Below are 21,763 nucleotides of genomic sequence, written 5' to 3'. Positions count from 1 at the left end.
AAAAAAAACCAATTATTCATTAAACCCTCCTCTCCTTTTACAAAATCCTTGTTCATTTTATTGCGTCTTCTTTTTTAACAACTTAGGACAAAAGAAAATAGTTTATTGACATTAGTTTAAAGTTCTGGATTAAAGTTCATTTTAAGTGTTCTTAATTTTTTTTCTCAATATGAAAATTATTTACATGTGAAACTGTTAAATGAATAAGAATTTGTTTTCATTATGAGTTCGTAATAGAATTTATTTTCATCATCTTGCTGGGTTGGTTTAGCATGTGACTAAAATGTCCTTCTGAGCATTATTGTCAGAGTGGTTTAGATTAAAGATATACAGACAAATGAAAACAGGTAGTAAAAGGATTGATAGATTGCATTTAATGGTTAAGGTCAAACCAATATAACGTTTTTGTGATTGAGAACAGCTCAATCGATTATTATTATTATATTTCATAGTTTTTGTTCTTTAATCTTATTATCTTTTATATATGTTTAATTTATTAGATCAACACTTTTTTCCTGGTTAGAATTGTCTTCAAGTATTACGTTTTATGACATTAACAGGATGGATTGAATAACATTATAAATGTGATACTGGTTTGATTTTATGCAGATTTTTATGTAATTAACTAAAAACACCTCTTGTCATTTCTAAACATTTCTTTTGCAACCTTTTAGTGTCTTGGTTCTTGTGGCTTTAAGACCATAAGCAGTTTGCATTTGCCTTTAGGGTGATTTTTGCAATGCTCTTCTTTTTATTGTTATTCTGGGCAGGGATAATATCACCATACTGTGACATGGTGGAGGGGTATTGATCCATCCATGATTGCCACTCATTTCCTCTTTTTCCAAAGGGCTAAAATGCAATTTCTGACATTTATGAAGTTTGTTGATTTCTTGCTTTTTCTATGACATATGGACTGCTGGAATCTGATTCTATAATACCTGAGTTGTCTCAGTTAATTGTCACTGCGGGTGAGGATTGCACATGTCGCATGTGGGGATTGGATGGAAAGCAGCTTCTGATGATCAAGGAGCATATGTAAGTTGCTCTGTGTTTCTTTTTTTTTTTTCCTGAGCATTGAGGATTGTTAATTCCTTAAAATTACATGTTCTGTGACTTTAAATCTGTAACGTTTTTATTTTTATTTTTTATATAAGTACTTAGAACTGTAACTTGTTTGGTATTATAACTGATGATCCAGGTGCTAGATGTAAAAAGTAAAATGATCCCCTTAAGAATTATCTATTTGTAATTGTTCTAGGATCTTATGGACTTGCTATTTGTTGACAAGCTTGATTTAAACCTTATAGTGGACCTCAAGCTCTAGCTTATACTTCATGATTGGTTATTCCACCTAAAATTCATTTTTCCTAGTAGAATGTTAATATTTAACTTTAAACTGAATAAGGGCAAACACATGTTTGAAGTTCCCAAAAAAGCGTTGCACCATTCTGTTTCAAAGGGGTAATGATAATAAAAAGTGCATCAAGTGGGTCAAGCATTAACTTGTAAAGTGACTTTTTAGGAAAGGAGTGACACCTAAGAACCAACACTGATATTGTGATTCTCTCCTTAAAATTTTAGGCTGGCATGAGTTTATGACAGTTAGTACCCCTACTTTCTTCACTCTATTATGTAATTCTCATACAAAATACACACACACACACACACACACACACATATTTGCTACATTAAGTTGGGTGTGGGGGGTTGAACCACGTCCATTTTGAGGACACTAGCAGGTGCAAATTGACCCAAGGTCATTAGAAAATCTATATCTAATTAATATATGTTATATTTGTGTTGTGTTGTAATAATAAAAAAAAATTCTTGCTTTTTTTAAATAAAATGTAATAATAAACATGTGTACCTCTCTTGGGTTAATGTACAGAGGAAGGGGCATTTGGCGTTGTTTGTATGATGTGAACTCTTCGCTTCTCATTACTGCTGGATTTGATTCTGCAATTAAAGTGCATCAGCTGCATGGTTTTTGGTCTAAGGGCTCGGATGGACATGCTGAGGTAAAAGAGTTTACTGACAGAACAGAGATATTCACTGCTCGTATCCCTACTTCATCAGAGCATAATGGACTAATGGACAGGTAGCACTTCTTAATATCAGTAGTTACTTAGGATGTCTTACTATTCTTAAAACTCTAAGGATCCTTAATGTAGACGAGGAAGCATATAGTCTTGGCCTTGAAGTAACCTTGTTTAATTAATTGGAAATGTGATTTAGTTCTCCATAATAATACTTTTTTCCTGTTTCTTTACTTATCAAAATAATAATAATAATGATAATACTTTTGTCCTGCATCCCCCACACACCTCGGGAGAGGGGTTGCACTAATTTGTTGGCCCTAGCCATCTGGTGTTCATTTTCTTTTAAGAAAATGTGGTGTATCATAACAACAATGATGATAAACATTCATCTGGATGGTTTGTTGGGGCATCTCATTGTGGAACCCAACAATGGTGGTTCATAAGCTTCAGACACCCAACAGCCTTAGAGTATTTAATCTTCTTGCTTTTTTGTTACTGGTATTTGATATTTGTCATTCTTGTTACTGTCTAATGTACTGACATTGTTGGTCCCTTGTTGCAGCAAAAGTGAATATGTTCGTTGTTTACATTTCGCATGTGAAGATTCCCTTTATGTTGCCACCAATCAGGGTTATCTTTACCATGCTAAATTATCCAAAACCAGGGATGTAAAATGGACTGAACTTGTCCTAGTCAGTAACAAGGTTCCTATTGTATGTATGGATGTTTTATCCCTAAAATCATCTGAGCTTTCTGGTGGTGTTGAGGATTGGCTTGCTGTGGGAGATGGTAAAGGATACATGACAATTGTCAAAGTTCTTAGTGATGTTTCTGCTCCTAAAGTGAGCCTCACATTTAGCTGGCGAGCTGGAATGCAGAGACAGCTCTTAGGAACTTATTGGTGCAAGTCATTGGGATATAGGTAATGAATTCCTTCTATAGTAATGGTGTCTAATCTATCTGTTAGATTTTCCTTGCCTGACCTGTGCATGGATATACACAAGACGATGAAATCTGGAACCTGTTGTTTTATATGTTCATCCCCGTAAACATAATAAATTCAGACATGGTTGTTGGTTAAAGAGTGAGTGTGTAGTTTAGTTATTGTTTGCTTTGTTGTTCCTTATTTTTAAATCTTCCGCTAATGTTGAAAAGAAAGAACATCATAAAATAAATAGTTGGGTTATCTGAATGGTGACCGAGTTCTCTTTTATCCTGGGTAAGTGTAGCTTTTCATATTGCTCTATCAAATGACATATCTCACACAACATTGCTCTATGCATAGCACTGTGCTTATACTGTTATTAATTAATAGGTCTCTTTGTCATCTTGCTTTCTTGATTAAAAGTACGATGTATTGAAAGAGCATCAATCTGTGGTTCTACATTTTAGGTACATCTTCACCACTGATCCTAAAGGAACGTTGAAGCTGTGGGGGTTATACAATCCTTCACCATCAGTTTCTCACAGCTCTGCTGGGCATTATAATCTGTCTCTAATTGGGGAATTTGCATCATGTTTTGGAATAAGAATATTGTGTTTGGATGCATCTTTTGAGGAAGAGGTATGTGTTTTCCATATTTTATATTCTTTATAATGTTGTTTGGATCAGGGTATTTGTTCTATGGGCCTATGGCTCTAAAATGAGTTTTTACTCTTTTCCTTGGGGGTGGTTCTACTCAGTTGATATCCTGTTCAAACTGGAGTATCAACTTTTTGCCAAGATTAAATATTTTCCAATGTGATTGATCATATCTGGAATAACTTATGTCAGCTTAAATTGGTATATCATGTTAACACATTGTAGCCACTCTTTTGTTGGTCTGGTTGTCGTTTCATTTCTCCTTGTTCTTCCTGTCCTGCAGCTCCTGCTTTATCCAAGTTTTAATTTTTTTTTTTTTTTTGATAAGTAAAGAAAATTTTATTCATAGTCTTAAAAAGGAGTCACCCAAGTATACAGGAAGTATACCACAATGGACCAAAACAATCAAGTACATAAATTACAAGCATTCATCAAATCATAGACCGAAAAAATAGAATGACTTCCTATGATAGACATCCAATCCAATAGAGTTTTAAAAAAGAATAGTTTTAAATCGGCTATACTCCTTTCAAAATCTTCAAAACAGCGGTTGTTTCTCTCTCGCCAAATGCACCACATCAAATAATGAGGGACAGCCATCCAGATAACACCATTACAATGATGACCGAAGTTTCCTTGCCAACATGCAAGGAGCTCAACCAGTCTTTGGCATTGCCCAGTAGATACCAAACAAGGTGAACACCACAGACCACAACTCAAAAACAATAGGACAATGTAGTAAAAGATGATCTACTGATTCTGCATTACTTTTGCACTTATAACACCAATCTAGAATCAAAAACTTCTTCTTATGTAAATTATCAATAGTCAAAATGGTTCCCAAAGCTGCAGTCCAAACAAAAAACGCAACTTTGGAAGGAACCTTTTGCTTCCAAATACTTCTCCAAGGAAAGGATTGAGTGCATACACCTAACAAAGCCTGAGTACATACTCCCAAGTTTTAATGTTATAATAGTGTCATACAAATATTCTACTCTCACCTATAAATATATATATATATATATATTTATTTATTTATTTATTCTACTCTCTCTCTCTCTCTCTCTCACATACACACGCACACCCAAATACATGTGCATGCACACATACCCATCTAACAGATTAATTTGATAAAAGCAGAATAAATTTTTGTTTCTGAAATATACTGAGAAAAGAGTTTTTCCCCCCCTTTAGATTTTTCCGGATGTAGTTATACGAACTTCTCAAGTTAAAAGAAAATTCTGCACTTTGATATTATATCTAATCCATTGTCTTGATTCACATTGGAGTTCAATTTTGCAGGTTCTGGTGTGTGGGGACTTACGTGGTAATTTGGTGCTATTCCCATTGTTAAAAAGCCTATTGCTGAATACATCGGTTGCCTCAGAAGAGAAGATATCCCCAGTAAATTATTTTAAGGGAGTACATGGGATATCAAGTGTGTCCAGTGTTTCATTTGCTAGATTAAGCTCCAATCAGATTGAAATATGTTCGGTATGGCCAATAATCAAGCTTTCAAGTATGCAAAACAAAATTCTGTGTGTATTTGGGGAATTGATTTGCTTTTTTTTTCTTGTGCTATTTTGTTTTTTGTTTAGACTGGAGGAGATGGGTGCATATGCTATTTGGAATATGACAGAGATCGGAAACACTTGGAATTTATAGGGATGAAACAAGTGAAAGAATTGAGTTTGATTCAATCTGTATCTGAAGATAATGACTCTAATGATGATTTGGCAAGTGATCACTATGCAGCTGGTTTTGCATCAGTAGATTTTATAATATGGAACATGATAACTGAGACAAAGGTACTTTCTCTCTTCCCCCACCACCAAAGTAATACAAATGTTGCTTAAGTTATTCTATTTAGTGCCTAAGAGGGCATAATGGTGTAGGTTGTGCAAATACCATGTGGTGGATGGCGGCGTCCTCATTCTTATTATCTTGGTGATGTACCAGAGATGAAGAACTGCTTTGCATATGTCAAGGTTTGCCCAAACGCTTCTTTGGTGATTTTTATTTTTTTATTTTTATAAAAAAAATCATAGGTAACTGAGTCTTCTGCTTGACATGTTACACCTACACTTCACAGTTAGAGAAGCAATGCAGGCAGACAATGCTGACCAGTGGTCCTATATATATACATTCAAAATTTATTCTCCTGGACCATTAGCATAGATGTTGCCAAAATAATTAGGATTCCAATCAGATTGAATATGAACTGTGTAAGAGCCACATGGGTAAAAATTTTCTAGGCCTGTATCCAAATCTTGAAGAGTGAAAGATTGGGTGCAATTGGCTAGAGGTGAGTCCAAAGGTTTCTTTAGAAAGGTTAAGAAAAAAANTCTGTCTCTGAACCCCCAAAAATAAAAAACCGAGCTTGCAGAGCCTCCTTAACTCTCATCAAAGCTTCAAAACCAGAGCAACAAACAACAGCCACAGCCACAGTTTACTGTTTGTTTGTTTGCTTAGGCTTTAGCTGAGCTGAGCTAATAAGTTATCTCAGTAATAAGTACATCAATGGCTGAAGAGACTCGAACCCAATGGAGTTTACAATGCAGTCAGTACCTTGGAGAAATCTCAGCCCTCTGTTTCCTCCACTTCCCAACCCACCTCTCTTCTCTCCCTTTTCTCCTCGCTGGTACTCTCTCTCATTCCATAACTCAATTCTTCATCTTCAAGATCATAACTTTTTTTCGCTTTTTGTTTCAAAATTTGAACTTTATTTCATATATAACAGGTTCGGGTTCACAACTCATGCTTTACGATTTAGAATCGGGAAAGATGTTAAGGTCCTTTCACGTATTCGATGGGATTCGCGTGCATGGCATTACTTGTTTATTCATTGATTGTACGGAAGGAACTGTTTCCTCTAAGCTTGGCTTTCAACTTGCTGTCTTTGGTGAAAGGAGAGTCAAACTCTTTAGCCTTGTCATTGAATTGTTTCTGGGTACTCAAAATCAGTCCGGGGTTTCTGTGAATTTGAACCTATTGCATTTGTTGCCCAAGTTTGGCAATTGGGTTTTGGATGTTTGTTTTATGAAGGTATAAAAATTTGAATTTTTTTTTTTTGGGTAGACTATGTTGATTGGCTAATTTTGGAATTAATATTTGGTTCTTACTGTGTTGGCTTTTGCTCTTTGGTTTGAGTTTGTAGGGCTTTGTGAGTTCTTACAATGAGGGGAGCCATTGTCTTGCAATAGGGTGTAGTGACAACTCTGTCCATGTGTGGGATATCTTGAATTCTATTGTGATTCTTGAAGTTCAGTCTCCAGGTTAGTTTTAGTAGGATTGATGTTCATTCTATTTGGTTCACCGATTGAAATGTTGCCCATGCTGGGGGCTTTTACAATTGTGTTCAAAGTGATGGATTCGCATAAACTTAGTTATTGGAATTCCATATTTCATATTTTGTTGCATTAGTGAATTATATATTGGACTGGGTGCCTCATAAATTAGCCAAAAATAATTGCACAAAACTGCTTTTTCTTTTTTTCAATATTTTATTTTATTTATTTTTGATTCCACTCTTCTTGCTTAATTTTTCATTGAACTGTAGAGAGGTGCCTCCTTTATTCCATGAGGCTATGGGGTGACAATATCGAAGCTCTCCGTATTGCATCTGGTACTATTTTTAATGAGGTGGCTGATCTCTTCTTATGATGAATTTCTTTCAGTTTAGTTACTTTTGGATTCTGGATTTCTATGTATATATGTATATGGTTTCATAGTTTTAACCTTAATCAATCTCACCCAACTCTGAGGTTTTGATTCCATCAATAAACTCACCCACACGCACACATGGACATAAAAATAGTCTAAGTTCAATTCAGAAATTAACATACTTTGTAATGTAGTAATAAAAGAACATCTTTATATTGAGCATTGTAATTTTTCTAATACTATCATTGTTAATTTTCTTATTGTATGGTCACTTTTTTCTCTTTTGATAAGTCTTATTCTATGGTCACTCCTAGCATGTCTACAGAGTCTCCAGTGATTGAATTCCTCCTGCAGGAAGGATAAAAGGAAAGGGAACTAGTCCTTTCCCTGATTATAAAATTTTAGTCCTATGCTGTTAGTGGAGCTGATTTATCATCTACTAAAGACTATCGTACTTATCTTCTAATTACCGTAATCCTTATAGTTTTTAAAAGAGGCTTTTGACCTTGGTCTTTATGTTATTCCTAACCCTTTGAAACAAAAATGATTCTTTCAGATTCTTGTTTGGAAGGTGGTTCCTAAGTATAATGCTCCATCTTCGACGATTCCTGTGGAGGACCATATTGATCAGAGCCATCCATTTTCCAACCATGTCCTATTTCATTATCAGCAGTTTGAAGCTGTTCATATGGATAAACTTGCTGGTCATGAAGGATCAATCTTCCGCATAACCTGGTCCTCTGATGGTTCCAATCTGGTATCTGTCTCTGATGATCGTAGGTGAATTAGTTTCTTCATTAATACCATTCTAATTGTTAATACTTGTTCTTTGTCTTGGAGGAGTGATTCCACACAATAACCAGTTTCTTGATTTGTGCAGTGCTCGTGTTTGGGCGGTTCATACTGAAAGACATGGTTCTGACAAGCCTGGGTATTCTATTGCGCCTGAACTTGATGGTGTTGTGCTGTTTGGTCACAATGCGAGAGTTTGGGATTGCTGTATTAGTGATTCTGTAAGCTTTACAAAATCCTTGTTCATTTTATTGCGTCTTCTTTTTTAACAACTTAGGACAAAAGAAAATAGTTTATTGACATTAGTTTAAAGTTCTGGATTAAAGTTCATTTTAAGTGTTCTTAATTTTTTTTCTCAATATGAAAATTATTTACATGTGAAACTGTTAAATGAATAAGAATTTGTTTTCATTATGAGTTCGTAATAGAATTTATTTTCATCATCTTGCTGGGTTGGTTTAGCATGTGACTAAAATGTCCTTCTGAGCATTATTGTCAGAGTGGTTTAGATTAAAGATATACAGACAAATGAAAACAGGTAGTAAAAGGATTGATAGATTGCATTTAATGGTTAAGGTCAAACCAATATAACGTTTTTGTGATTGAGAACAGCTCAATCGATTATTATTATTATTATTTCATAGTTTTTGTTCTTTAATCTTATTATCTTTTATATATGTTTAATTTATTAGATCAACACTTTTTTCCTGGTTAGAATTGTCTTCAAGTATTACGTTTTATGACATTAACAGGATGGATTGAATAACATTATAAATGTGATACTGGTTTGATTTTATGCAGATTTTTATGTAATTAACTAAAAACACCTCTTGTCATTTCTAAACATTTCTTTTGCAACCTTTTAGTGTCTTGGTTCTTGTGGCTTTAAGACCATAAGCAGTTTGCATTTGCCTTTAGGGTGATTTTTGCAATGCTCTTCTTTTTATTGTTATTCTGGGCAGGGATAATATCACCATACTGTGACATGGTGGAGGGGTATTGATCCATCCATGATTGCCACTCATTTCCTCTTTTTCCAAAGGGCTAAAATGCAATTTCTGACATTTATGAAGTTTGTTGATTTCTTGCTTTTTCTATGACATATGGACTGCTGGAATCTGATTCTATAATACCTGAGTTGTCTCAGTTAATTGTCACTGCGGGTGAGGATTGCACATGTCGCATGTGGGGATTGGATGGAAAGCAGCTTCTGATATTTTCTTTAGAAAGGTTAAGAAAAAAAAAAAAAAAGATTAGGTGCAATCAAAACAAACCAAATTGAATTGATTTTAAGGGTTAATTTGGTGCTTTGTCTTGATTTCCTATCAATTTTACAGCATTTTTAAAGGAAGAATTGGTAATATTCTTTAGCTCAGATTTCTTTTGTTGTCCCAATTCAAGTGGAACTATTTGGAAAGGCGTTTGCAACTGGTTGGCCTCTGTATATTTTGATCTCCAGTTAAGACCAAAAGGTCTGGCAAAGGTTGAGGTAGTGAAACTTCTCGATTTCTTAAGTCAGATATCTTGTGTGTACAGATTTTTTAAAGATTCATTTTTTCTAGATACAACTTTCCCATTTCTTTTTTGGTTGCAAATTAAGCCACTGGAAATAAGCTAATTTTGAATACGAGTTATTGTCCTTTCTTATCTTCTTCATTTTCTCTTCCCAAAAGATTTTCTTATGATTTTACATAGTATACTTCTGCAGTAAGCTTATTTTTTGTTTAAAGTATCAAGTCTTCACTGGAGACTGTCAATGTTAAACAATAAGCCAGCACTAAGTTTCTATAATTCCAATGTTAGATGTTTCCACTATTTTTTTTTTTTTTACATTTTATATTTTTCTTGTTTATTGTTTTTCAGGATGAAATGATCTATATTCATAGAAATTGGATACTTGATAGGGAGGGAAAGATAATCCCCAGGAATTTGCATGTGCAATTCCATGGGAGAGAGATGCATTCCTTATGCTTTGTATCTGAAAATTTGCAACTCAGAGCTAATGGGAAGCACAACCTTTGTTCTAGATTTAGTTGGATTGCAACTGGCTGTGAAGATGGAACCGTCAGGTTGACTAGGTATGGAAATGCTCATTTCAGATTTAGATAATGACTCGACCATCAAGGAGGAAGGAGGAAAGAGGATTCAATGTATATGAAAGTTTCTGCTCTACTTTAGCTGATGATGCCAATGGACCTAAGTGCGCCAACAACCCCCCCCCCCCCACCCCCCCCCCCCCCCCCCTTCCCTTTTTCTCACTCCCTTTTTTTTCCTTAAAAAACAAATGGATAAAAGTCCTCTTATTAACTCATTACAAAACTTAGGAATTGATATGGTGGATTTACTTAGCCAGGCAATCTCCTAACTATGTTATGATTTGTTTAGGTATACACCAGGTGTTGAGAATTGGTCTGCATCAAAATTGCTTGGGGAGCATGTTAGTGGATCAGCAGTAAGATCAATATGCTGTGTGTCAGAGATACACGTATTTGCATCAGAAGTGAACACCATATCCGATGGGGGGAACAGACAAGTCGTTGACACGGATAATGGAGAGAATCCATTTTTACTGATTTCAGTTGGTGCAAAGCGGGTCTTGACTTCTTGGCTACTAAGAAATAGGAGGTTAGACAAGGAAGAAGCACTTGCTGATCAGCAATATAGTGAAATTGGAAGTAGCAATAAGCCTTCATCAGGGGTGTCCTCATCAATGTCATTTCAGTGGCTTTCTACCGACATGCCAGCCAAGTATTCAAGCTCTCATAAATATCCAGAAGACGCTGAAAAATTAGTTGGTGCAGCAGAAAATGTTTCTAGTACAAAAGTTGATGCAATATCACATTTTCAAGGGAAGGGGAAGATGGACATAAAACCTTGCCTTGGAGATAAATATGAAGATGATTGGAGATACATGGCTGTCACTGCTTTTCTTGTTAAATATGCTGGTTCCAGGTGAGAGGAAATAACTAATATCTTTTCTGATTTTTTTTTTTTTAAATTTTGAATTTAATAAAAAAAAATTACTTTATTTTATTTTAAGTAAATTGAATTGAATTAATATGAAATTTTACTGAGTACAATGGGAAAATGGAATATACCAGCTGCATGCCCATAAGTACTCTTATAAGATCAATAATACAATGAACATATGAAATGAACCCTTTTTTTTCATTTTCTTTTTCTTTTTCTTTTTTTCAGGTTAACTGTCTGCTTTGTTGTTGTTGCTTGTTCAGATGCCACACTTGCACTAAGGGGTCTAATCTTGCCCTATCGTTTATGGTATTTATCAAGTCACCACTGTCTTATCACCTAATGATTTTTTTGCCCTCTCTTGCATGTCTCCTCATGTGCTTTTCATTCTTCTTTTCTTTTTTTCCCCTTTCACATTATTGCAGGTTTGATGTTGCTCTGTTGGCTCCTCTATCATCACCAGTTTTGGCATTGCAGCATGTCATTGTCCCAATATGTCTTCCTTCTGAAGGTTAGTCTGTTATTTGATTCTGCATCTGAATCTAAAATATAATGGAAGTTGTGCAGATATTGTCCATCAAACACTGATGGAAATGCATTATGAAACTTAAGATTTCTCCAATCCCACCTCATCTCATTAGTTAACCATTTTCTCCTTTTGTTAACCTTTTTCCTGTCTCAATTACAATGAACTTATTAAAAATCAGCAATTTTGATCAACTAATGTAATTATGAGTCTTGGAACAAATTCAAAAACGACTTTTGTTGAGATAAGAGGGCTGTAGATGTGTATTCTAAAACCTTCTATTATGTCATTGACAAAGAACTTTAAAGTAATAAGCAAAACTTTCCTTCACCAGTATAGTTGGAAACCTTCAAGTTGTAGTTGTAAATTTCTTCGTTAATTACAGTACTTGTCTACAATTTCTGTTACAAGTTTGAATGTGGATGTTGAGGAGATGTGGAGAATCTAGGATCTAGGATCTAGGTGTTCCAGTCTCACAATAAGTTGAGCTTTTAGTTGCAATGCTAAATTCTTTTCCTAATGTCATTGGAGATTTAATCCATGCTTCAGAGAACATTTCTGATTTATGTCTTAAATTTTTGCATGCTGGTGCTTCCAGTACCATCTGGAGTTGTTGAGTCTTTACTCATAAATTTTATTCACAGAAAGCATTCAGAAAGGAAAAGTTTATATTGTGATTAGTGGAGCTACTGATGGTAGTATTGCCTTCTGGGATTTGACTGGGAGTATTGAAGCTTTTATGCAGCGGGTGTCGACTCTTCATGTAGAAAAGTTCATTGATTGTCAGAAACGGCCACGCACAGGGAGGGGAAGTCAGGGTGGGCGATGGTGGAGATCATTAAGCAGTAGTCTATCTAAGAGAAGAGTAGGCAGTGGTTTAGTTACAACAAAAGGTGGAGACGGAACAAATCACAATAAGCTAAACCATGTTGCAAGTAGAACGGAATTGCTAACAAATGATTCTGAAAGTAGTGCTGCAGCTTGTTCTCAAGCGACTACCTCCCTTCAGTTAGAAGTGAATACAGATGACTCCTCATCTGAGACATGTGAAATAAGGCCTTTGCATGCTCTAAATAATGTTCACCATGATTCTGAAAGCAGTGGTCCAGCTTGTTCTCAAGCCACTGCTTCCCTTCAGTCAGAACTGAATACAGATGACTCCTCATCTGAGATATATGAAATAAGGCCTTTACATGTTCTAAATAATGTTCACCTATCTGGTGTTAATTGTCTTCATGTTTCAGATATAAAAGATTGTCAAAGTTCTCTGGGTGGTTTTTTGTTCAATATAATAAGTGGGGGTGATGATCAAGCTCTTAACTATCTTAGATTTGAATTGTTTCTATTAGCAACAGTCACAGATGATGAGTTTGTGACACCAGACATCAGAAATTCAATTAGTGGACCTGAAATTACAAGGCCTTTTGTTAATTATGGAGAAAACCAGAACAAGAATTATGCCATCAAATTCTTGTATCATGAGAAAATTGCATCAGCTCACAGCTCTGCCGTAAAAGGTAAAACAACAATTTCTTAAGCATGAATTTTCAATACTGGTAAAGATCTTTTCTGTATGAAAATGAGCTGAAGTGGTTGAATATTTTTTGTGTTTGGATTCCTTCAAATATCCTTGCTATCAAAAAAAGAAACATTTTTTTTAATCAACATAACTTGCTAAGAATATTCCTTTCTTCCTTGGTGCTTCTGATTTTTTGAACACTTAATGAATGTCAACTCAATATTCTGAAATATTTTATAAGTATAAATCATGTTGAGAGATATCAATGCTTTTGTAATTGTCTTTTTCTAGTTCAATTTAAATGCTAGGGCATGAATTCAAAAGATTGATTGGTTATGAACCAAAGGGAGATAGTAACCTTTCAAAACTTCTGGGCATGTCTTTTGTTGAGGAATTCTGACTACTAAAGCATTAAAATTGATTTTTTGTTTATGAAGGTGTTTGGACGGATGGCTGTTGGGTGTTCTCTACTGGTCTTGATCAGCGTGTCAGATGCTGGAGTTTAGAAAAACACGGAAAATTAACTGAGCATGGTTGTTTAGTCATTAGTGTGCCAGAGCCAGAAGCATTGGATGCTAGAGCCTGTGGCAGGTGAGTAAAGCATCTCAAGTAGATCTTACATTCATGGAGTCTCTTTTCAGGGAAATTATTCAAACATTCTATGATAAAGATTCTGGTTAGTTATTTGCCTTTTCATTTACTGGGTTTCGTGTCTTTTCCAGAAACAATTATCAGATTGCTGTTGCTGGAAGAGGGATGCAGATTGTTGAGTTTTCTGGAATCTGTGAAATGGACTGGGGAGAATGAAGTTTTTTCGTGATTTTGTTTGCCAGTTTACAGGAAATTTTTTGACATGAGGTTCATTACTGCAATCATTTCAGCATCACCTTGTTACTGCAAATGATTTATCACTCTCGCCAATGGTCTGACAACCTATTGTGAGAAGGGTCCTCAATAGCCATCTTGGTCAACCAAAGTTCATGTAGGTTGACTTGCAAGTATGAGATCTGCAGCTGAGATTAAGTACAGTTTCCTGCCCCTTAAGAAACCATTTTTCTGGTTGCAAGTGACCGGCTCAGCTAGGAAGCAACAAGGCCTCACTTCCTAGGAAAGGCAATAACCACCTCAATTATGTATTGGGTTATCAATTTTAGGATACCAGGTTAAGTTGTGCAAATCTGAGCTGTGCAGCTCTGTAACAGTAACTTGTACAATTTTGGATAATTAAATTTGATTAATTGATTACATTTGTCCAAGCTTTTGTTACTTATAGGCAAAACACTAGTTAGCAAATTCAATTTTTGTTCATGAGTTGGTTTCCTCACTTTCCAGGGACAAAGTTTGTGGCATAAGCCCAGGCATTGTTGTTCACTGGGTCAGCAAGATGATCAGCAAGGTTCTCCAAAGGCCCCTTTCCAGTGACAATGGCCTGCTCAAAAAACCCAAACATGGAGAACATGGCGAGACAGCCATTCTTAATTTCCTTCACCTTAAGCTCAGCAAATGCCTCTGGATCATCAGCAAGCCCCAAAGGATCAAAGCTGCCACCTGGGTACCAGTGACCTCACCTAGAGGTCCCCCAGCAATGCGGTAACCCTCAACAGCACCCATGAGAATAACCTGTGTAGCCCATATAGCTAAAATGCTCTGAGCATGAATTAGGCTTGGATTTCCAAGGTAGTCAAGACCACCCTCACTGAAGATTTGAGCACCAGCTTTGAACCATGCTGCTTCACCAAACTTCACTCCATTCCTTGCTAGAAGCTCTGGGAAGACTCATCCAAGAGCACCAGGCATTGCCCACCTGCAATGAAGAACCTCAAGCTCCCGGTTCTTGGTGAAAGTTTATGGGTCTGCTGATAGCCCTGCAGTGTCCCATCCATAGTCACCGGGGAATTCACCTGTTAAGTAAGATGGAGGCTCACCAGAGAATGGTCCAAGGTATTTGATGCGATCAGGGCCATACCATGGACTCCCAGAGGAAGCAGCTGGCTTTCCTGCTGTCTTCCTCATTGAAATTCTGCCAGCATTGCTACGGGCAGTTGATACCTCTGTTGGTGTTCAAAGGAACCACCTTGCCTGTGAATGGAGATGAGAGAGCCATGGTAGCCATGAATTGTTAAGCCTTTGGAGTGAGGGTAGTAGTGGGTGATACAAGAAAGTTGGGTGTTTACTTGAATGAATGTGGCATACTGAAGTTTCTCGCCTGGTGAGGTCCACAGATCCTCTCCTTGTGGATCATCATCCTTGGCCTGATTGGTTGCTGAGGTTTCGGCTTGGATTCACGGATCCAACTCACTCACCTAGCCAATCAATGACGGTCATATTGGATTTTGTTCAAAACCATATGGAATTTAATCAATATAGCCCCAGCGAACGAAGTAAAATTAAAGTCTATTGTGGGCTGGGCTTGTTTCCTTTGTGGCTTGCCATCTAGGCTACCTCATTTTGTAAAAAATTACAATATGCTAAACAGTGTTGCAAAATGAATATAGTTGTTAATAAGTGATTCTGAAAGTAGTGCTGCAGCTTGTTCTTAAGCCGCTACATCCCTTCAGTCAGAAGTGAATTCAGATGACTCGCCATCTGAGAAATGTAGAATAAGACCTTTACATATTCTAAATAATGTTCACCAATCTGGTGTCAATTGTCTTCATGCTTCGGATATACAAGATTGTCATAGTTCTCATGGTGGTTTTGGGTTAAATATAATATTAAGCGCCGGGGGGGTGGGGGAAGAGGGATGATCAAGCACTTTACTATTTTAGATTTGAATTGTCTCTATTAGCAACAGTCACGAATAATGATTTTATTCCTCCACACGCTGCAAAGAATCCTGTTTTGGATTGTCTTTTACTATTCTAACACCAAGCGACTCTCCCCTAATATCCTGGCATTTTTTTGATCAGCTACCTCCTCCCCCACCCCCATGTAATCTAGCATTCCTTTCTTCCCAAACATGGTAGATATTGCATTGTTTTCCTTTGTTTTTACAGTTAAAGGAAATCTAAATTTGGTTATCAAATACCTAATTTTCCATTAACTTTTAAAAGTGCCACAGCGGGTATTCAAAAGATTACAATGATTTTGAATCTTGGGCAGTGTACTTAATTCTTAGCATAATATGTGTTTTAAGAAATCATGTCTTAAAGGTAAATGTGTGATATCCCAACCGTAAAGGTTTGGATGTCTAATATCTAAATTGATATGTATAATAATATAAAATGAATACTATTTGAATTTTTTTCCTTAGAGATAGGTTTAGATATCTGATATCCAAACTGATTAGCATAACTGAAATAGTATTTGTATGGAAAAAACCGTGACCAAATAGGAGGTTGGGTTTGGGTCATAGCCCACTACAATTAATTTGTAGAGATGGATAAGTAGACCACAACTTTGGCTTCTTACCTAATGTATCAAAACAAGAAATGAATCAAGGTAGTAAAGCTAGACTTAACAAGGTTAATCAAAGACAAAAGGAGTGTATTCTTGTTTCCTCGAAATGGCCAAGTAGCCTTGTTACACTTGGGGCATTACAAGTTTAAGAGTGATTCTCTCTCTAATTTCATTGGGTTTCTTCCTCCTTTTATAATGATATGATTTTCATCTTGACCCTCCACATGGAGGGTGGTTGGTCTTCCTCAAGATACTTGTCACATCCTCCCTTTGGAGGATGTGTAGAGTGAAATACAGGTTTTCTTTGCATTGTTCAAATGTCATTCAGCTATTAATGCGGCTGGCATAATTGTTGCAATGCATTCAATGCGGAGGTGATCGATGGTTCCCTAGGAAGCTTCCCTTCTCCCCTGCCCACATCGGTCATTGTAGCCTCCTTTAGCTTCTACACCCCATTTTAGCATGGCCTTCATCCTATTTTCTTTAGGTGGATTGCACCCAAGGGTCATCCTCATGCTACCTAGCTCTTCAGCCACAAAAAATCTTCTTCCGAGCTATCTCAACTCCCTTGGATCAAGCTGATCGTCAATTTCGCTTGTATGCTCCTTGAAATGGGCCCAACATGGCCAGTGACCTCGGCTCCCCCCATAGTATTTCTAAGACACAATTTCTGTATAACATGAATACTATTGAATATTTGCCTTGGAGATATCCAAACTGATATGTAAAATTGAAATAATGTCTCTAAGACATGATTTCTATATGTGGGGGCCTTTTTTATTATGTTGGACTGGGCTGCCTCATGCGGTATTAGGCCCAAATGTTCTAAGTATAGGAGTTGAGACCGGTCCAACTGCAACTCAACTTGGTCCAACTTGTGCGCAAATTATGCCTGCTAGGAACATGCTTATGGCAGGTAGAGCTGTTTCAGATGGGTTGTGGCAGATAGATATGATAATAATGACAAAATAAAGTACTCTAGCTATTTAATAATAATAAAAAAAGACCAAATGATCCCTATTCAAGAAACATAATTGCAATAATTATAATTATTTTTACAAAGAGAACAAAGGGGAATAGATAATAACATATGAGTTAATCAGAAGAGAAAAGAAATCAAGTTAAGTCTGGACCACAGGAACAAAACCAGAGAGGAAAGAACTCTTCTTCTCAACACAATCAATCTCCAAGGGAAATCCTGCCGTGGAAATTGATCATTTTGAGGGAAATAGACCTGAATGGTTGGTGCCCGAAGGAATCCTTTTTGCTTTTGGCAGATAGCAGGATTTTGAGAGGGAGAGAGGAAAAATCAACCTACTGGTGCATGCCTGCTGGTCTAACTCTCAAAAAAAAAAAAAAAAAAAAAAAAAAAAAAGTTTTTCCTCTTATCTTTTCTTTCTTTTCTTTTACACTTGTTTTCTATTTTTGTGATTCCTTTCCCCAGATTCTTACTACCTGCCTCTTTTGGGCACGACAAGGGTCTCCTTATATAGTGCCTGCCATAACCAGATTTTACTATTTTAGCCCTTAACCACCTTTATCTAGTCTGGGTGTACTTGCCAACCACCACTAGTCCGTCTGTGTGTCACTCCTCATTTCCAGACAAAAGAGAGTTGTTTTATTTATTAGTTTGCCGTGGCACCCTTTCCTGCCACGATGTGGGTGCTCTCTCTCTCTCTATCCCTCATGACATGCACTTAGCGGTTTCCACTCAATCTTACTTCTTTTGGGTGGTATGTCATCCCAACAGGATGTACCCCCCAAAAGAGCTTGGGCAAGAACTGCAGAATAGGGTTTTTCCCCTCTCCCCACCGCCAAACCATGCCCTCTTACCTTTGACCCATGACCCCACCATGTCCTATATTGGCTGGGTACAGGCTGGTGGTGCCTGGGTCTTGTGCGTGCCTCCCTTTCATGTATGTCCAAAATCTGCCTGTTGCTCATGCGTTTGCCGCGGTTTGGAGGCTTGCTTGCACAGTCTGCCGCCATTCCTTGACCTTTTATGTGGGTTATTTTACGATTTTTCTCTCCCCTTAGGGGCTGGGCTTCATTTGATACTGGACTTTATATTTCTTTCAGCCTATTCCTTGATTGCCATCATGTCCTGCCATATCACTCTGTCATTCATGCTGTAATGACTTGATCCTACTGGGCCTTTTCAGGCCTGCCGTTTATTCTCTCCCTAGTGGCTTAGCAGGACCATAGGTTTTCTTACTTATGGGCTCATATGTCCCTTTTGTTTTCTCTTGGGCATCCTTGACCCATTTGTTTTTCTTGGGCTTCCTCGGCCATTTTCCTAACTCTGTGTTCCCATGAGTTTTTACTAACTTCATTGGGCTTCCCTGGCCCAACTACCTCATACTCATCTTTGGGGTTTATGGGCCTGCCATCAACCCCTTACTCTCTTTGTTTGCATTGCTTTGGGCCTACTGTGGTCCATTCTCACTTTTCTACATCATATACTGCCCATGAGTTTGCTATTTGCTATTTCTCTCTTTTCGGGCTCCTTTGAGCCCATTTGCTTCCTCAAGACCCATTTATTTATTTTATGGACCTGTGATCCATTATTCTTGCCGCTTGGGCTTAATGGTTCTTTTTTCCATCTATTTGCCAACTTCTTTTCGGTTTGTGTTACTAGGCTCCCTTTTTCCTTTTTTTAGCTTCCAAAATGATCATCAACACTATATAACATGAATTTATTTGAATTTTTGCCTTATAAATATCCAAACCTTAATGATTTGAATGTCTGATATCCAAACTTATATGTAGAATTGAAACTGTGTTTTCAAGACTTGATTTCTATATAACATGAATAAGATTGTATTTTTGCCTTAAAGATGGATGTACGATATCCAAACTCATATGTGACTGAAATAGTGTTTCAAAGACATGATTTTGGCATAAAATGAATAGTATTGAATTTTTGTGTTAGAGATATCCAAACCTTTGGATGCTTGATATCAATTCCAAACTAATATGTAGAATTAAAATAGTGTTTCTAAGACATGATTCTGTATAGCATGAATTCCATGAATTTTTGCCTTAAGAAATCTAAATATTAAGGTTTGGATGTTTGGTATCAAAATTGAGATGTAAAACTAAAGTTGCGCTTTTTAGACACAATTTCTATATAACATGAATAAAATTGTATTTTTGCTTTAAAGTTGGATGTCTGATATCCAAACTCATATGTGAACTGAAATAGTGTTTCTAATACACAATTTTGGTATAAAATGAATATTATTTAATTTTCGCATTACAGATATCCAAATCTTAAAGTTTTGGATGTGTGATATATGTTGATGGTCATTTTGGAAGTCAAAAGAGAAAGGAGCCCAACAACACGAGTAGGAAAGGAGTTGGTAAACAGATAGAAAAAACCATTAAGCTTAAGCGGCAGGAATAATGGGTCACAGGTCCATAAAATAAGCAAATGGGCCTTAAAGAAGCAAACGGGCTCAAAGGAGCCCGGAAACAGAAATAGCAAACCCATGGACAGTATATGATGTAGAAAAGTGGGAATGGGCCACGGCAGGCCCGAAGTAATGCAAGTAAAGAAAGTAAGGGGTTAATGGCAATCCCATGAACCCCAAGGACGAGGACAAGGTAATTAGGCCAGGAAAGCTCAATGAAGTTAGTAAAAACCCATGAGAATACAAAGTTAGGAAAATGGCCAAGGAAGCCCAAGAAAAGCAAATGGGCCAAGGATGCCCAAGAGAAAACAAATGGGACACAGGAGCCCGCAAGTAATGTGATAAAAAAAAACCAATGGCCATACTAAGCCACTGGGGAAAAAATAAACAGCAGGCCCAAAGAGGTCTAATAGGATTAGGTCAAACAAATGCCACAGTAGGAATGACAGAGTGATATGGTAGAAGATGGTAGCAGTCAAGAAGTAGACTGAAAGAAGGCAAAGCCCAAACATCAAACAAAGCCCAACTCCTGAAAGGAGCGGGAAATTCATAAAGCAACCTACATAAAAGGTCAAAGACAGACGACAAACTGTGCAGGCAAGTCTCCAGACTGCGGTGAACGCATGAGCAGCAGATAGATTTTAGACATACATGAAAGGGAAGAAAGCACAAGGCCCAGACATTACCAGCCTGTACCCAGCCAATATGAGACATGGTGAGGTCATGGGTCAGAGGTAAGAGGGCATGGTTTGGCAGTGGGGAGAGGGGAAAACCTATTCTGGGGTTTCTACTCAAGCTCTTTTGGGGGATACGTCCTATTGGAATGACATACCATCCAAAAGAAGTAAGGCTGAGTTGGAACCACTAGGTACATGCCATAAGGGATAAGGAGAGAGAGCACCCACACCGTGGTAGGAAAGGGTGCCACGGCAGACTAACAAACAAAATAGTTTTCCTTGTCTGGAGATAGGGAGTGGCACATAGACGGACCAGTGGTGATCGGCAAATACACCCAGACCAGACAAAGGTGGTTAAGGGGTAAAATAGTAAAATCTGATCACGGCAGGCACTATAAAAGGAGGCCCTTACCGTGCGCAAACAACAACCCCAAAAACCACAGTAACAACCATCTCTGAGGAAAACCACGAAAAAAAAAAAAAAGAACAAGTGTAGAGGAAAGAAAGAAAAGATAAGAAGAAAGTTAAAAATGGAAGAAATAATTAGAGAGTGAAATCGGTAGGCATGCATCGATAAGTTGATTCCCTCTCTCCCTTTCAAAATCCTGCTCTCTGCCAAAAGCAAAAGCGTTCCTTTGGGCACCAACCATTCAGGTTCGTTTCCCTCAAAATGATTAATTTCCACGGCAGGATTTTCCCTGGGAGATTAATTGCGTTGAGAAGAAGCGTTCTTCCTTCTCTAGTTTTGGTCCTGCAGACCAGATTTACTTTGATTTCTTTCTTCTTTTGATTAACCCATATGATGACCACTTATTCACTTGCTTTCTTTATAAAAGTAATTATTGTTATTGTGATTATCTTTCTTAATTAAGGATTAATTGTTAACTTTAATTAAGAAGTCAAAGTACTCTCTTTTTATTTTATTATCATGTCTGCCTGCCATGACTCATCTAGAATAGCTCTGTCTGCCCTAAGCATGCTCCTGGCAAACAAGGCATAGTTTGCGCACAAGCCGTACCAAGTTGAATTGCAGTTGGATCGGTCTCAACTTTCTTACTCAGAACACTTAAGTCTAGTACCGCAAGAGGCAGCCCAACCCAGCATAACACAAAAGGCCCACTACAATATATAAACTGAAATATTGTTTCTAAGACAATTCCAGTATAAAATGAATAATATT

The 21,763-nt window shown here is 37.1% G+C and overlaps 2 protein-coding genes and 1 pseudogene across 3 annotated transcripts; 2 read left to right on the top strand and 1 right to left on the bottom strand.

Moving 5' to 3' along the window:
- Positions 1-889: 889 nt before the first annotated feature.
- On the top strand, positions 890-15,750 carry LOC112005515 (uncharacterized). 2 transcript variants are annotated; one of them, XR_010623864.1, is made up of 15 exons: positions 890-1,038; positions 1,892-2,101; positions 2,605-2,964; positions 3,435-3,606; positions 4,927-5,118; positions 5,223-5,432; positions 5,520-5,612; positions 9,943-10,157; positions 10,465-11,031; positions 11,278-11,358; positions 11,475-11,560; positions 12,220-13,092; positions 13,532-13,685; positions 13,817-14,256; positions 14,427-15,750. XR_010623864.1 is itself a non-coding variant. In XM_065760608.1 (14 exons), the coding sequence occupies exons 1-14, from the start codon at positions 905-907 to the stop codon at positions 13,899-13,901; spliced, it is 3,432 nt and encodes a 1,143-aa protein (XP_065616680.1). In that variant the 5' UTR covers positions 890-904; the 3' UTR covers positions 13,902-14,350. The 2 variants fall into 2 exon arrangements, 1 of the variants encoding a protein (XP_065616680.1); XM_065760608.1 differs by lacking the exon at positions 14,427-15,750 and having other exon boundaries at positions 13,817-14,350.
- Positions 5,976-9,450, top strand: LOC136062216 (uncharacterized). The gene is made up of 8 exons (XM_065761026.1): positions 5,976-6,265; positions 6,365-6,669; positions 6,782-6,899; positions 7,184-7,266; positions 7,844-8,067; positions 8,168-8,300; positions 9,227-9,309; positions 9,417-9,450. The coding sequence occupies exons 1-8, from the start codon at positions 6,145-6,147 to the stop codon at positions 9,448-9,450; spliced, it is 1,101 nt and encodes a 366-aa protein (XP_065617098.1). The 5' UTR covers positions 5,976-6,144.
- On the bottom strand, positions 14,360-15,198 carry LOC112005517 (chlorophyll a-b binding protein of LHCII type 1-like; annotated as a pseudogene).
- Positions 15,751-21,763: the final 6,013 nt, after the last annotated feature.

The sequence above is a fragment of the Quercus suber genome, unplaced genomic scaffold (assembly GCF_002906115.3).
Source record: "Quercus suber isolate HL8 unplaced genomic scaffold, Cork oak 2.0 scaffold_18, whole genome shotgun sequence".
Taxonomy (NCBI): domain Eukaryota; kingdom Viridiplantae; phylum Streptophyta; class Magnoliopsida; order Fagales; family Fagaceae; genus Quercus; species Quercus suber.
Note: the sequence above shows the minus strand (reverse complement) of the source record. Positions and strands in the feature narration are given on the sequence as shown.

Excerpts from the sequence above, each read along its gene's own strand:
- LOC112005515 (XM_065760608.1), top strand. The coding sequence starts at position 905 with ATGACATATGGACTGCTGGAATCTGATTCTATAATACCTGAGTTGTCT. Across the intron at positions 1,039-1,891 it reads CTGATGATCAAGGAGCATAT|AGGAAGGGGCATTTGGCGTT; the intron begins GTAAGTTGCTCT and ends GTTAATGTACAG. Across the intron at positions 10,158-10,464 it reads GGAACCGTCAGGTTGACTAG|GTATACACCAGGTGTTGAGA; the intron begins GTATGGAAATGC and ends TGATTTGTTTAG.
- LOC136062216 (XM_065761026.1), top strand. The coding sequence starts at position 6,145 with ATGGCTGAAGAGACTCGAACCCAATGGAGTTTACAATGCAGTCAGTAC. Across the intron at positions 6,266-6,364 it reads TCTCCCTTTTCTCCTCGCTG|GTTCGGGTTCACAACTCATG; the intron begins GTACTCTCTCTC and ends CATATATAACAG. Across the intron at positions 8,068-8,167 it reads TCTGTCTCTGATGATCGTAG|TGCTCGTGTTTGGGCGGTTC; the intron begins GTGAATTAGTTT and ends TGATTTGTGCAG.